The 14,805-nt window shown below is 24.6% G+C and overlaps 4 protein-coding genes across 4 annotated transcripts; 3 read left to right on the plus strand and 1 right to left on the minus strand. All coding sequences in view use genetic code 6, as the record gives it.

Annotated features, from left to right (window-relative positions):
• Positions 1 to 518: 518 nt before the first annotated feature.
• TTHERM_00095528 (tetratricopeptide repeat protein) lies at positions 519 to 4,514 on the plus strand (the record flags this gene model as incomplete). The annotated part of the gene is made up of 1 exon (XM_001471198.2): positions 519 to 4,514. The coding sequence occupies one exon, from the start codon at positions 519 to 521 to the stop codon at positions 4,512 to 4,514; it is 3,996 nt and encodes a 1,331-aa protein (XP_001471248.2).
• Positions 4,515 to 5,215: 701 nt separating this feature from the next.
• TTHERM_00095530 (DEAD/DEAH-box helicase) lies at positions 5,216 to 7,201 on the plus strand (the record flags this gene model as incomplete). Its single annotated transcript, XM_001012102.2, has 5 exons — positions 5,216 to 5,521; positions 5,583 to 5,928; positions 6,110 to 6,506; positions 6,570 to 6,710; positions 6,790 to 7,201. 5 exons carry the CDS (start codon positions 5,216 to 5,218, stop codon positions 7,199 to 7,201), a joined length of 1,602 nt encoding a protein of 533 aa, XP_001012102.2.
• Positions 7,202 to 8,921: 1,720 nt separating this feature from the next.
• TTHERM_00095540 (tRNA pseudouridine synthase) lies at positions 8,922 to 10,196 on the minus strand (the record flags this gene model as incomplete). The annotated part of the gene is made up of 1 exon (XM_001012103.3): positions 8,922 to 10,196. The coding sequence occupies one exon, from the start codon at positions 10,194 to 10,196 to the stop codon at positions 8,922 to 8,924; it is 1,275 nt and encodes a 424-aa protein (XP_001012103.1).
• Positions 10,197 to 11,610: 1,414 nt separating this feature from the next.
• Positions 11,611 to 14,625, plus strand: TTHERM_00095560 (hypothetical protein; the record flags this gene model as incomplete). Its single annotated transcript, XM_001012105.1, has 7 exons — positions 11,611 to 11,739; positions 11,799 to 12,188; positions 12,245 to 12,466; positions 12,596 to 12,718; positions 12,776 to 13,281; positions 13,505 to 14,460; positions 14,576 to 14,625. The coding sequence occupies 7 exons, from the start codon at positions 11,611 to 11,613 to the stop codon at positions 14,623 to 14,625; spliced, it is 2,376 nt and encodes a 791-aa protein (XP_001012105.1).
• Positions 14,626 to 14,805: the final 180 nt, after the last annotated feature.

Raw genomic sequence — 14,805 nt, forward strand, 5'->3', positions numbered from 1 at the left:
TTATTTTGAGTTAATTGTTTTATTTTATTTAGATTTTATAAACACTTATTTATATATCTTTAGCAAATTAAAGAAGTAAAATTAATTAATTAAAATATTTATAAAAGAAAAATAAATATTTCTGATCAAAATTAAATATTGAAAAGAATTTCCTTAAAAAAATACTTTGAGGGAAAAATCAAGTTTAATTGAAAATTTTTATTAACTTTCTTTCACATTCTTACAACTAGCCGCATCTATTAATATGTTTAAATATTTCTATATATTTTAAAGATATTATCAGATAACAAAAGTAATGAACGTCTTAAACCTTCAAAAAAGATTTAATTATTTAATTTCATGGTTTAATAAATATTCAAAAAATATGAGTAGGTAAATACAGATAATTTGCATGTTTTAATTTGTAGAAATCTTTAATAATTATTATTGTTTATTGAATTAATAAATTGATTTACTCAAAATTATTATTTAAATTAATAAGTATTTATCTAAATTGACATATTCTATAATCTTTGAGGATGAGTGATAATGATTAAGAAGAAGATGAACTAGTTGAAACATTAGAATTTATATCAAAACAATTAGAAGAGCATTATCAACTCAAAACAATCAATAAATATGGGGGATAAGGTGGATTTGGATTGGTTTTATTTGTTGAAGACATTAATGATCAGTCGTAAAAGTATGCAATAAAAGCTCAATCAATAATTAGTAAAACAACAGGGAATATAAATTAAACATTGTTAAAATAATGCAAAGAGGAAGCGCGTATTATGAGAGAGTGTAAACATGAAAATGTAGTTGAGATTTACTGTGATTTCGTTCTTGGACTTTATCACTTTATCTAGATGAATCTTTGCTATTGTTCGCTCAGTGATTGGATCATGATCAATGGCTAAAGGAGTATTTCTGATTAAATTTTTTGCAAATTTGTTGAATAAATGATTTAAGGATTAGAGTATTTACATAACAAAGACTATGTGCTTAGAGATGTATCAGTAAGAAATATACTGCTAACTGTTAATGGAGATATTAAATTTTGTGATTTTGGTTTAGCTAGAAAGTATGATAATTCTCTCAGGAGTAAGGTTCTCTACACTTCTCATTTAAATGGAGTGATCTATTATTTTCCACCTGAAATCCATTAAGCAATTTAAGAAAATAAACCTTAAATAAAATAAACCAAAGAAGGAGATATATGGGCATTGGGTGTTTGCTTATCTCTTCTGGGAGGTGTTCCAATTAGCCACTTTTCAAATTCATTTCATAAAGATTTTAAAATAGTTGACGCTCCTAATTTAAGTGAAAAAGCAAATTAACTGATAAAAGAAATTCTTATAAAAGATCTTAAAAGCAGGCCAACTTTTAATTAAATCAGAGAGCATATTCATAAAATATTTTATTTTTTAGACTTGGGAGCAGTAAAAACTTTAAATGAAAAAGTAAAAAGTTCTGAAACAACAATTAGCCAAACTAACTCAAAGTTAGAAACTCGAGATAATTCTATAGTAAGTCTATCGTAATCAGAGACAGCTGTCGTTTTTATAAACAACAAGATAATTGAAAAAAAAATATTTGTACTTCCTTCTAACTTAGATGAACAAATTAAAAAAGCAGAAGTTAATGTTGAATTTAACTTTTTAGAGGTTTAAAACTTTTATCAAAAGTACAAATCAATCCTAGCTGAGGAACCTAACAATATAGAAATTCTACTTTTCCTTGGTCATGTTGAAATTAAACTGAATTGTAATTACGAAATAGGTGAAAGCTACTTGGAAAAAGTAATTTCTTTATAGAAAAATTCTATAGAAGCTTACTTAGGCATTTGCGAAAGCATCTTAATATAGCGAAAAGCATGCTTGTACAATTAAATTAGAGAATACATTAAAGTTTGTTTTGATTTTAATCAATCTTATTGGAAAATATTTTACATTTAATCTTGGCTTCTTTATGAGTGTGAAAATTATGTATTAAGTGAAGAATGCCTTCAATTAGCTTTAAATTAATACCCTAAATCTTCCTTATTGAATTCTCTACACTCACTTTTATTAATACAAATATCTGGGTAGAGTATTCAATCTTCAACTGAAAAACTTGAAAATGCAATTTCTTAAAACTATCTTAATGACCCATTGGTGTTAAGCAGAGCAGGTTTCTTTTATTAATATTACTTAAAAGAATTTAATAAAGCGAGTACATGCTATAAAAGGGCTCTTGAAATATGCCAAAATGATTTAATGTCTCTGTTTAACATAATAATTCTTCTAAATCAATAAAAAACAGCTCCTGATAAATTAGAGGCTTATCTAAATTAAATAAAAAGCTATTATAAGGAGAATAGTATAGTTAGTCAATTGTATGGATGCATTGAAAAGAGTTTCTCAGAAAAGATAAAATATTTTAATAAATCGATTGAGCAGGACAAATGCTAAGTTAGCTCATACATTTATCTGTCTCAAATAAAGAAATCATAAAACAAAATAGAAGAACTTGAAGAGATTTATAAGAAAATTTTAGAGATAAATCCAAATCAAATCAACTCATACATAGAATTGGGTTAAATATATTTTCAAAAAAATGAAAAATTAAAAGCACAATCATACTTTAAATAAGCTTAAGATCAAAAAAATATATCTTAATACGATGATTTATATCTAAAGGGAATAAATTGTGAATTAAACCAGCAAGAAGAACTTGCAATGAAATATTATAATTAATCAATAGAGTATAATCCATATTAAGAAAGATCATATTTGAGAATTATAAAAATTATCTAAGAAAATAAAAATATAATAATAAGTGAAGCTATCAACATCAACATAAATGCAATTTAAAAAAACCCTTTAAGTGAAGATTTGAAGCTCTCTTTGATTTCCCTTTATATTGAACAGAAACGCTACTTTGAAGCTAAATAGATCATGATAGATTTGATAAAATTGTAGCCTTACAAGCCATAAATTTATGAGCAATTAGGTATTATTGAATATCGAGAATTATTAAACAAAGAACAAGCGATTGAATATTTTAATAAAGAATTAGAACTTAGTATATCAGATACATCTGTAGGGTATTTAGCACTCATATACTTTGAAAAAAATGAATAATAGAAAGCAAAAGAATATTTAGAGAGAGCAATAGAAATCAACATGAATAATTTAGATGCCAAATACGTTTAAGCTAATTTGATGAAACAAGACAATTTAATAGACGAAGCAATTTAAATTTTAAATGAAATATTAGAAAGAGATCAATATTACTACAAAGCCTATGCTCTTTTAGGTAATATTTACCAGTTTAATAAATAAAATCCAAAAGAAGCCTTGAATTACTACTTGAAATGCATGGAAATTAATAAATAAATAAATGAGATGCATTATAATGTTTCACTTATTTACAAGAATGATATTAACGATATTGATAAAGCATAATAATTTTTGTGCCAATATACAAGCATGAATATATATAATTATAATGCAATATGCGAACTCGTTAAAATATATTTGCTGAAAAACGATCTTTATAATGCTGAATCTTTGCTCATTTTATATACTATGCATAATACATAAAATGAGGACGCATTACGTAAGCTTAGCGATATTTAGATATAATTAAATAAGGATACAAATGCAATTAACACTCTTGAAATTCTCAGAAGTCTAAATCCTACTAGAAAAGATGTACTTTTAGATTTAAGTAAATTGTATGAAAGTAGCTAACCTTAAATGTCTGCTCAAATATATTACTTATGCCTATAATAAGACCCTTTAAACGTCCAAATTTTACAAAAAATAAACTCTTTTACATAGGGGTCATTTTTATTAAAATTATAATAAGAAGCTGAATAAGAAAAAGATGAAAATAAACTTTTGATTCTATTGAAACAATAATAATTAATAAATAATAAAAGCTCATATAATTTATTGTAAAAGTTAGCTGATATTCAATTTAAATTTCACATGTATGAAGACTCTGAGAAAACAATCTAGAGTATGATTTAATAATTTAAAAAAAAAGGATATCCATACCTGCTTCTAGGGAAAATAGAACTAAAAGTAAATTAGAACTATACTAAAGCCATCGAGTACTTTCAAAAAGTGTAAGATCTAAATGAAGAGTCTTCTGAGCTCTATTTAAGAAGAGGATATTCCCATATGTAACTTTATTAAATGGAAGACGCTACTAAGTACTTGAAAAAAGCTACTAAAATAGTCCCAGTATAGCCTTTATCTTTTCTTTATTTGGCTTAAATAGAAACTTATGTTAAGGGTAATTATAAAAAGGCAATGAAATATCTATAAGAGTGTTTAAATAAAAATTTTAAAGTAGCCAAAGTTTATTATGAATTTGGTTATATTTTTGAATAACTAAATTATTTGTATCAAGCAAAAGAATCTTATGAAAAAGTCTTGGAGTTAGATCCTAATTTTGAGAAAGAAAAATATTGTAAAAATTTTATAGAGCAAAATCCTTAACCAGAAAATAAAGAATTTAAAGAATAGTGTTCAATATTTTGAATACAACTTAAATAAATTAAAAATTTTATATTTATTTTAAGCACTACTCAAATATATTGATATTGAGTATATTTATTTTTATTTTTATTTATTTATTAATTATTTTCATTTTCAAAACATATATAGCTAGTCTTTCAAATTTTTTAAATTTATGCTCGTAAGTGAGTCTTAAAGTATTAAAAATTTACAAATTATAAATTATAACTTTTAAAAAATTTCTTAGTTGAAAATATTTTTTCAAATTAAAAATAAATAATATATTTTAAACCAATTAATAAAATTTCAATTTTTTAAATTAAATCATTTAGAAAGTTTTGAAAATATAAAAATATCTTATTCTGTAATAAATAAATATTTTTAATTAGATTTTAAATGAAATAAGATAAAAGATAAAAGTTAAAATAGAAAATTTTATTTTATTTTTTTACTTGATATTTAATATTAATAAAATTTTTTTATTATTAAAATATTATTGTAAACTGAATTATATTTATATTTATTTATTTGTTATCAATAAGATAGTAGAAATTTAGTTCTTTTGTTTGTTAAAAAGAAATGGTTTAGGATTTTAGAAGCATTATTAATCAATCTGTTTATTATTAATTAAATATAAGATTAGCTAAAAATATATAAACTGAAATATTAATTAATTAAAATATAAAATTTTATACCTTTACAATTTATTAAACAAGCACAAGCAAATGTCAACTAAACAAATTCAGAAAAAAGCCAACACAGCAGTTCAAAGCAAGAAATCTTAAAAGATAGAAGAAAAGAAAAAAGATTAGCTTAAGAAACTTGCTGAAGAAGAAGATGAAGTAGAATAAAGTAGTGACGAAGAACAAGAAGAATCCTAAGAATTAAATGATGATTCAGCTGAAAAATAATAGGCTAAACAAGAAAATAAGAATGGAGATTAAGAAAATAAAAGCGGAAGCGAATACTTAAAAGAAATTTAAATTGATGAAACTGAAGAAAAAGAAGATGTGACCTTTTAAAGCTTAGGAGTAAAATTTAAATTAATATTTTGAAAAAAATATCATTTTTGTACATAAAATTAATGTTTAGGTTTGTGAAGAATTAGTAGAAGCTTGCAATAGATTAAAATATGTGAAACCCACTGCAATTTAAAGAGAATCTTTAGTTTATACATTAAAGCAAAGAGATATTATTGCTTTAGCAGAAACAGGTTCTGGTAAAACTTTAGCTTTTGCTTTACCTGTTATTCAAAATTTGTTAGATGCTCCTCAACCTTTCTACGCTTTAGTTCTTTCTCCTACAAGAGAATTGTGTATGTAAATTGCTGAGCACTTTGAAGCTTTGGGTGTTGGTATAAGCTTAAAGACAACAGTTATTGTTGGTGGTCTTGATCCTATGGCTTAGGCTATTGCTCTCTCTAAAAAGCCCCACATCAGTAATTTCTTTTAAATTTTAAAATATGAAAATATAAAATTAAATTTTGCTATTTTGAAGATTTAAGTGTACTTAATTAGTTTATACACTTACTTGAACTTGTAGCAATTATTATTCATACTATTTTTGCAAAACCAGTGAAATGAATATAAAGAAATTAATTGCTTTGTTTTAATAAATAGTCATTGGTACTCCAGGTAGAATACTTTATCACATGCAAAACACCAAAGGATTTAATTTCAAGGCACTCAAGTTCTTAGTTTTGGATGAAGCTGATAAGTTATTGAATATGGATTTCGAAAAGGATATCAACCAAATTTTGGATATCATTCCTAAAAAGCGTAACACATTCTTATTCTCTGCCACTATGACTAATAAGGTTCATAAGCTTCAGAGAGCTTCACTCAAAGATCCTGTTAAAATTGAAGTTTCTTCAAAGTATCAAATGGTTTCAACTTTAGTTGCTTAGTATGCTTTCATACCTGCCAAGTACAAAGACTGCTACCTTGTCTATTCCCTCAATGAATTTGCAGGAAACACCTCAATTATTTTCGTTCAAACTTGCTTAAATGCTATCAAGTAACAAATAAATAAAAACAATTTTTGAATTTATTTTTAGAATTAAATTTACTAACAAATTAGGTTAACTTTGATGCTTAGAAATCTTGGATTCTCAGCTGTTACTATCCATGGTTAAATGAGTTAGGTCAAGCGTTTGGGTGCTATTAATAAATTTAAATCAGGAGAGAAAAAAATATTAGTTGCTACTGATGTTGCTTCTAGGTAATTAAATTAATTGATAATTTTATATGTCTTTCTGTATAAAGATTTTTGATTAAATTTTATATTAAATAATATATAGAGGTTTAGATATTCCAAGTGTTGATTTAGTTATAAACTACGATATTCCTACAAATGCCAAGGAATACGTCCACAGAGTAGGTAGAACTGCAAGAGCTGGTAGAGCTGGTAAAGCCATTAGCTTTGTTACTCAATATGATGTTGAAATGTATTTAAAGATTGAAGCTTTGATTGGTAAAAAACTTGATCAATATAAATGTGAAGAATATTAAGTTTTAGTTTTCAACGAAAGAGTTTAAGAAGCTCAAAGAATCGCTGCATAAGAAATAAAAGAAATTATGGAAAAAAAGAACAATCCTCTCCATGATGTTGATGATGAAGGTGAAAAATACAGTAAGAAAAATGCAAATAACAACAGAAAGAAAAGCTTCAATAATTCTAAGAATATGAAAAAAATGAAAATAGATATTTGATATCAATTAATTAATTAATTAAAAAATAAATAACTTACTTTTTAAGAAAACAAAACAAAACAAAAAATGACTAAATAAATAAAACATTCAATTTAACATATGTAAAAAATTAATTCCTTCTTCTTCTTTATTTATATATTTGTATTTCCTTTTCATAAATAATATGTTTCCATTTATTTTTCTATCTCATCTTTCATACAGAATTAACTTAATTGTTTTCTTTTCAAACAATCAAATTGAAATAATATTAACATTTATTTGAGTTAAAATTACATATTTTAATTATTATCAAAACAATCAAATTGAAATAATATTAAAATCCATTTGAGTTAAAATTACATATTTTAATTATTATCAATTGCAATTTGTTAAATATTCAACTCTATTTTTATATTTTTAATAATTTTTTTTTGTGAAAATATTTTTGAAAGCAAGAATCTAATTCAATTGATTTATTTTTTTATTTTACTTTGAATTTCATCAGATTAAGTAATATGATGATCAAGAAATATTAGAAAAAAATTAGATTATTTAAGAAAATACATAAAAGAAATGAAATCTTTTATATTTCATATTTAAAATTCAATGTTTTCCATAAATAATTCAATTAAGATAGTAAAGTGTTTTTATTTGATTTAATGGGACAAAAGATAAAATTAGCTTAAAGGTAATAATAGCAAAATTTAGTTAAACAAGAAAAATATTTAATTTTTAACAAAAGATAATGAAAGGAATTAGGAAATGTGTTATAGAAATCGATTAAGTAATTATTAATTTTTTTTGTTAGGTATTTGAAAAGAAATAAAACATATTCGAATGGATGAAAAATAAAGTTAATAGGAACAATTCTGATGTAATTGGATTATTTATTTGTTAATGAAGAAAATGAAAACGAATGCAAAACGAATATAATAAGAATATAATTTACAAAATAAGATGGATAATTTCATTAAAGTGCGTTATATTTTTAAATGCGAAATTATTTAGGTATACTAATCAATGAATGAATGAAAGAGTGAATTATGAAAATTTATTTGTGGTTGATGTGTATTTAAAATATTTAATATTTCGATAGATGATGGCTAGTTATTAAATCTTTGAAAATTCATCAGTCAGTCAGTCAATCTCCCAAATATTTATCATAATTTAATGATTATGCGTTTATGTATGTGCCAGCTAGTTGATTTTTAGTTTTTTGATTTGTTTGTGTGGTTTTTTCGTAGTTTAGATTGGAGTTCGTAATTATTTTATTCATAATAATTTTATTATAGTTATATATTAATTGAGTGTTTAATAATATTTTAAGTTTTAATTTTTATATTGATGGATGAATGGATGTGTGTATGATCTAGCAATGAATGAATGACGAGGTAAAAAGAGAGAAAGATAAATATAAGTATTGGTTAAATAGTAATAAGAAAGAAATTTAGTAGCAGTAGAAAACCAGTAGATAACAGCATATTTTATTAATTTTTAAATATATATCTTTTTTTTTAAATTTCTTAACAATCCTTAATATTTTAAATAAAAACGTAACTAACTAACTAACTTGAGACTTGTTCAGCTAGCTTACAAGCTGACGAATTTATTGTTCTACTACTTTATTTGTTGTATTAATGTTTCACTCTTTGCTTAATAAAATTAGTTGATATTCTATGCCTTTCCACTACATTAAATTTCCTCTTAAATTCGTATTATATTCGATGCTATCTAATCCTTTTCAATTTTCTTCAGGCTTGGGGATGTTGTTATTTTCTTCATTAACGTAGAAAACAGTCCAGTCGTTAGGTGTTTAATCGTTGGGCTTTCCGTGCTTATCTAAGAGACCTTCCTTGATGAGGTTTTTCTTTCTTAAGGCTCTAGGACCCAAACCCCATCTCTTGGGATAGAGGTCTCTGTCCATAATAACTCTCTTGGTCTTGCAGACGATACCGTGATCGCAGGTGGCGAGTTCGGAGGTGGTCATTTAAGCAACAGCAACAGCGATAGCTTCACCCTTGGTGGTGATCAAAACTACTTCCTTACCGTTTTCAATGTTGTTGTCATAACGGAGGACACCAGGGAGCATGAGCTTAGCACCATAACAGATAGAGTTAACGGTAGAATCCTTAACGACAATACGAGGGAAACTAGTAAGTAAAACTTCAAGAGGTAAAACAACACGTCTGAGATAAGATTCATCCTTGAAGTGTTGATATCTCCAGATAGAGTCCTTGACGTCGTGCATGGTGACGAGATATTAGTTTTCGTCGAGGATACCAGAACGAACTCTTCTAAGTTCTTCCATATGACCACCAGTACCGAGTAAGAGACCTAAGTGGACACAGAGGGTTCTAACGTAAGTACCAGCTTCGCAACTCATCCAGATGATACCCATCTTCTTTTCGGGATTGTATTCAATTAACTTAGATTCATAAATAGTTCTAACTCTCAATTCTCTCTTGACAGCGGAAATAAGAGGGGGCTTTTGGAAAAGGGGACCAGTCAATTGTTGGAGGGCCTTAGCGAGCTTGAGTTCGGATTCAATATCGTTGTGGAGTCTAACAATACCAACGTATTCCTTACCAGCGCTCTATTGAGCCTTAACCAATCTAGTAGCACGGTTCAAACAAACGATCAAACAACCAGTAACCTTAGGATCAAGGGTACCAGAGTGACCGGTCTTTTCCATCTTAGTGATATTTTCGAACAACTTCTTAACCCATGCGACAACTTCGTGAGAAGAGGGGTTAGAAGGCTTATCCAAATTCATAACACCATATTTTAAATGTTCTTCCATGGGTCTAGCTAGGGGGTTAGATCCGTTAGGAATGGGGGTGTAGTGAGATGATCTGATGTTCATCTTATCGTAATTCTTTAATAATAAGGGCCATTGGCTAGCATCCAACTTAGCGCCTCCCTTGGAAGGTTTAATAAAATCTTAAGCGACGACTTGCTCTTCAACTTCAGCAACTTCGCTTGATTGCTTTCTTTGCTTCTTCTTATCTTTACCCATTATATCTTAATAATATGTTAACTTCTATATATTTTTGTTTATATATTTTTATTATTTTTATTTTGTTTTCGCTACTATTGAGCCTATATTGTTCTTCAAATCTTTTTATACTTTTTTTTGGTCCTTTCTTCTTAATACCTAACTTAATTTGACTTTATCTTCTTTCTTTTTAATTTTGTTTTTATTTAATATTTTTTATCCTGTTCATATATTTGCTTAATGAGTTATCCATGCCAATACATTTATAATTTTCATTTATTCTTATTCCTTTCATTTATTCATTCATTTATAAACACATTGAAGCATACATATATATATTTATTTATTGATAGAGCTGATTTTTGATGTCTGCAAAATCAATAATAAATACAAGCAGTCAAAGCAAGCATCCACTATTATTTTATTTCATTTTTCATTTATTTTTATTTATTTATTATTATTATTACTACAAAATTTATAATCAAAAATGCTCACATAATCTATCTATACATGCATTTTCGTTTTTGCTTCAAATGGATATCTCTCACAAAATCATAATAAACCGATTTGCATTTCATTCATTATATCTTACTTAAAAATTTAAAATTTATTTTGCTTAAAATCTCAAATATTTAAATTCTACCATCTGATAACTACCTCTTTTTATTGAATTCCTCAATACACTATGAATTTTTTATTTACTAAGAGACATTATTGCAATAAAAAATCCAACCATATAAAGGGGTAAGTTTATTAATTCTACTTAAAAAATTTAAATAAAAATAAATGCAGAATGAATATTTTATTAATTTGGATAAATTTTGATAAAAATAACTTTAGATAATTTATTGCTATTTATTCCATTAGATTTCATTTCTAATAAAAATAATTATTTTAAAATTAAATTGATGTTTAATTAAATTTTATTTCATTTATCTAAAAATAAAATAAAATATTTTAATTATTTTATACAAAATTAATTTTGTTCCAATTTTTTTGAATAAAAATATTAAAAATTATTTTTGATATTTATCAAATAAAAAATTAAATCATTGTAAAATCAAATAAAAACATTTTTTTAAATTAATTTTTATCTGACTAAAATTATTATTTGTAAGTGAAATCATATTTAAAAAATTTATCTATTAAAAAACAAAATATTTATCTTATATGCTAAATAATTAATTATTAACGTAATTATCAGTAATTAGCTATCATGTATATCATTTAAATTTGAGATTTCAGCAGATATTTTTATATTTGAAAAATAGTGATTTTGAATTTGCAAATTTTTGATTAGCCAATTTTTTTAATTAACTAATTAGTAGATTTGTGAGATTCTATTAATATTTTTTACTTATTAAAATTCAATTTATATAATATAAAGCAGCTTAATTTATCATAACACATACTTATTTGTATTACTAATAAATCAATGGTATCAAGATCCTTCTGTATAGGTACTAAAAACTTGAATAGTTTTGATAACGAAGATGAAGAAGATGATCTACTTAGTAAAAAAGATGTAGAAAGACTCACAAATTTGTGGAAAACCATGAAAGATGTAAAAAAAATTAATTAAATTTATCATTATAAAGATAGAAAAAAATATTAAATAAATAGAGTAAAAAGCATCTGAATAATAGCAAAACGAACATAAATGCAAGCTTTTTGAATACTAATGCGCCTCATCATTTGAATAACTCTTTTAATAATCATACTATGAAATAAAATGATGATTCTATTTGCGAGTAATTTGATAACAATAACAACAATGATATTTCTTTAAATATCTCTAAAATTCCTCATATACCAAAATAAACAGATGCAATTTTACTCCAAAAAGCTAAAGACTCAAATAAGCTTTTAATCAGAAAAGTTAAAGAATAGGAAGTTGAATTGGAGTAGTGCCATTAAAAAATTGCAAAATTAGTCAGTTAAAATTAAACTCAAACGAAATAAATCAGCGAGTTATCATAAAAGCTTGAATAATACGCTATCAGTTAAAAAGAAGTAACTTTAATTATGAATTCACATGCTAAAAATTAATTTAAAATTTAAATCAAAAGATATTGGAAAAATCTAGACTTAACACAAACATGATAGAGCAAAGTCTAGAGGATAAAGACAGAATTATGGAGGATTTGAAAACTCAGCTTTAAGAATCAAAGGACTAAGTACAAAGAATGATAAACTCAAACAAAGAAATAATGAATGAAAATTCTAAATTAATTGAATAGTTAGAAAGCAAAACAGTTGAAAATGAAAGGATTAAGGATAGATTGCAATAGGTAATTTTTTTTTTTTTCATTTTTTATAAAAAATTAATTTATTTTTTCAATTTATTTCGATTTGAAAAAAATTATTTTAGAAATATTTATTGACTGAAAAAATATTATAATTTATTTTGACGTAAATAGGTTGAGAAATATTTGGAAGAAATATATAATGAAAAATAAGCTAATGGGGTTAATTAAGTAGAAATGGATTATTTAAAATCAGATATTGAAAGATTATTAAAATTATTAAAATCAACTTAAGAAGTAAATTAATTAGCTTTAATATTTTAAATTCATTTTCAAAAATTATTTCAAATTTAGTATAAGGAACTTTCATTTATGGCAGAAGAAAGTATGTCAATTAGATATCTAAAGAATAATCCCAGCTTTTTGAAGAATTATAAATCAAACAATTAGAATTCTTCATCTGTTGATTTAAAGTAAAGCACCATTAAGAGAAATTGCTGTGGTTGTTCTGCCTAGGTAAAACAGTAGGAAGTAAATGAAAAACAGCTTTGGGTTCCAAAGGATGCATTCTAATTTGCATTTTAAATAAGCTAAAAATACAATAAAAGACTAACAGAAGAAATAATTGAAGAACTACTATATGGATTAAACTAAATATGGTCAAATAGAGAAAAAACTATAGTTGATAAACTCAAAAGATAATATGAAACAGAAAACAAAGAGCTTAAAAAATAACTGAATAAAAATCTCACTTATGATGAAGTTTAAGCAAAAAAAAAGATTTAAAGATTAAAATCCGAATTAAGTAAAACAAGGAAAGAAAATGACTTCAGTACTCTCAACACAACTCTTCCTTTGCCGTAAAAGACTTTGAAATTAAATTTATCTTTAACAAGTCCTACTTAAAAAAAATAATTATATAATTTTAAATATTTATTTTAAGATTTTAGAATAAAGAATTTTAGATTTACTTGATTATATTATTTTTTTATTAATTGGAGAATGCTTTAATTAATTATTTAAAATAAATTATTTTTTTATTTATTGGACAAGATTTTAATAATTTAAAATATTTAAAAAAAGACCTAGTAGAGGAAGCAGCTTAAATGGCAACTCTCATTAGTGTAAATAGTAAGAAAAGATTATTTACTTTTAAGATGCAATTAGATTATTTTAGGAGTACGAGTCTGAAATAAGAATTGGCAAAGAAGAATTGTAAGAAGCCAAGAACAAAATAAGATAAATAGAAGAAGATGCCTCTTTGTATGATAAGGTTATTTACATGGAAGGAGCTCTATGGATGATTGAAAAAATATTAGCTGATGTTAATAAAGTAAAGCAGTAGTCATTTAACTAGTTAAATTAATATTAATTGGATTTAGACAAGCTCCTTCTGGTTACCAACAATAACTCTGAAGAAGAAATAGATGTCAATGCTGTATTAAAATTAACAAAGAATTTAGTCTCTGCTCTTTCTCACTTAAACCAATCTTTGAATGAAAAATATCATAATTTAAAAGATTCCACTTAAAAGTAAATTGAAAAAAGCAGCAAGGCTTAACATAAATTGAAAAAGTAAAGAAAAGCAGATACTAATTAGCATAATTAAGAGAACATAAATACTATGAACAGTTTAAATAAAAATGCTCATAGCTAATACGATGATGACTATGAAAAAGAGTAGAATATAAATTCAGCAGTTATATCACCAATAAGCATAAATAACCATAAATAATACCATTCTTATAACAATGTTGAGTCTAATACTACAACTTAAAGAGTTGTCGCTTCAAATTTAATCCCTTAAGTTTACAACTCTAACAGTGTTTACTCATCTAATCATAATATAAATAATTATTTATCTGAGCACAATTAAAACACTCATATCAATCATAAAAGTGCCAATAATATAGACTCTTCCTCTCACAGATAAAATAACCACTATTCCGCAATAAGTACACCTATATAATAATATTACTCTAGCAGCCACTCAGGATAATATAATTCCAGATTAAAAGATATATTTGATGATTCTATAAGTAATTTATTTATCTATTTTATTTAATTCTATTCTGCTTTATGCTTCTAAAAAAATTTTAATTTTAATAATAAATTTGCAAAAATATTTAAATAAAAAATTTATCTTAAAAATAGATTAAAGACCTATCTAAGAAAAATAAAATAGAAACTTCATAGAGTAATGAAAGAATATTTTGAATAGTATTGTAAATTCTAATAAAAATAGAAAATTGTTTTTTTTTGTTTTTATATTTATTAATAAATGTATATTTTATTTATTTTTAGATAGATCATTAAAATTAATTATTCATATCTTGTTTTTATTTTCATTTTTAAATATTCTAAACAAAAAATCTTAAAATTTT

This window comes from Tetrahymena thermophila (assembly GCF_000189635.1).
Source record: "Tetrahymena thermophila SB210 genomic scaffold scf_8254716, whole genome shotgun sequence".
In the NCBI taxonomy this organism is placed as follows: Eukaryota; Ciliophora; class Oligohymenophorea; order Hymenostomatida; family Tetrahymenidae; genus Tetrahymena; species Tetrahymena thermophila.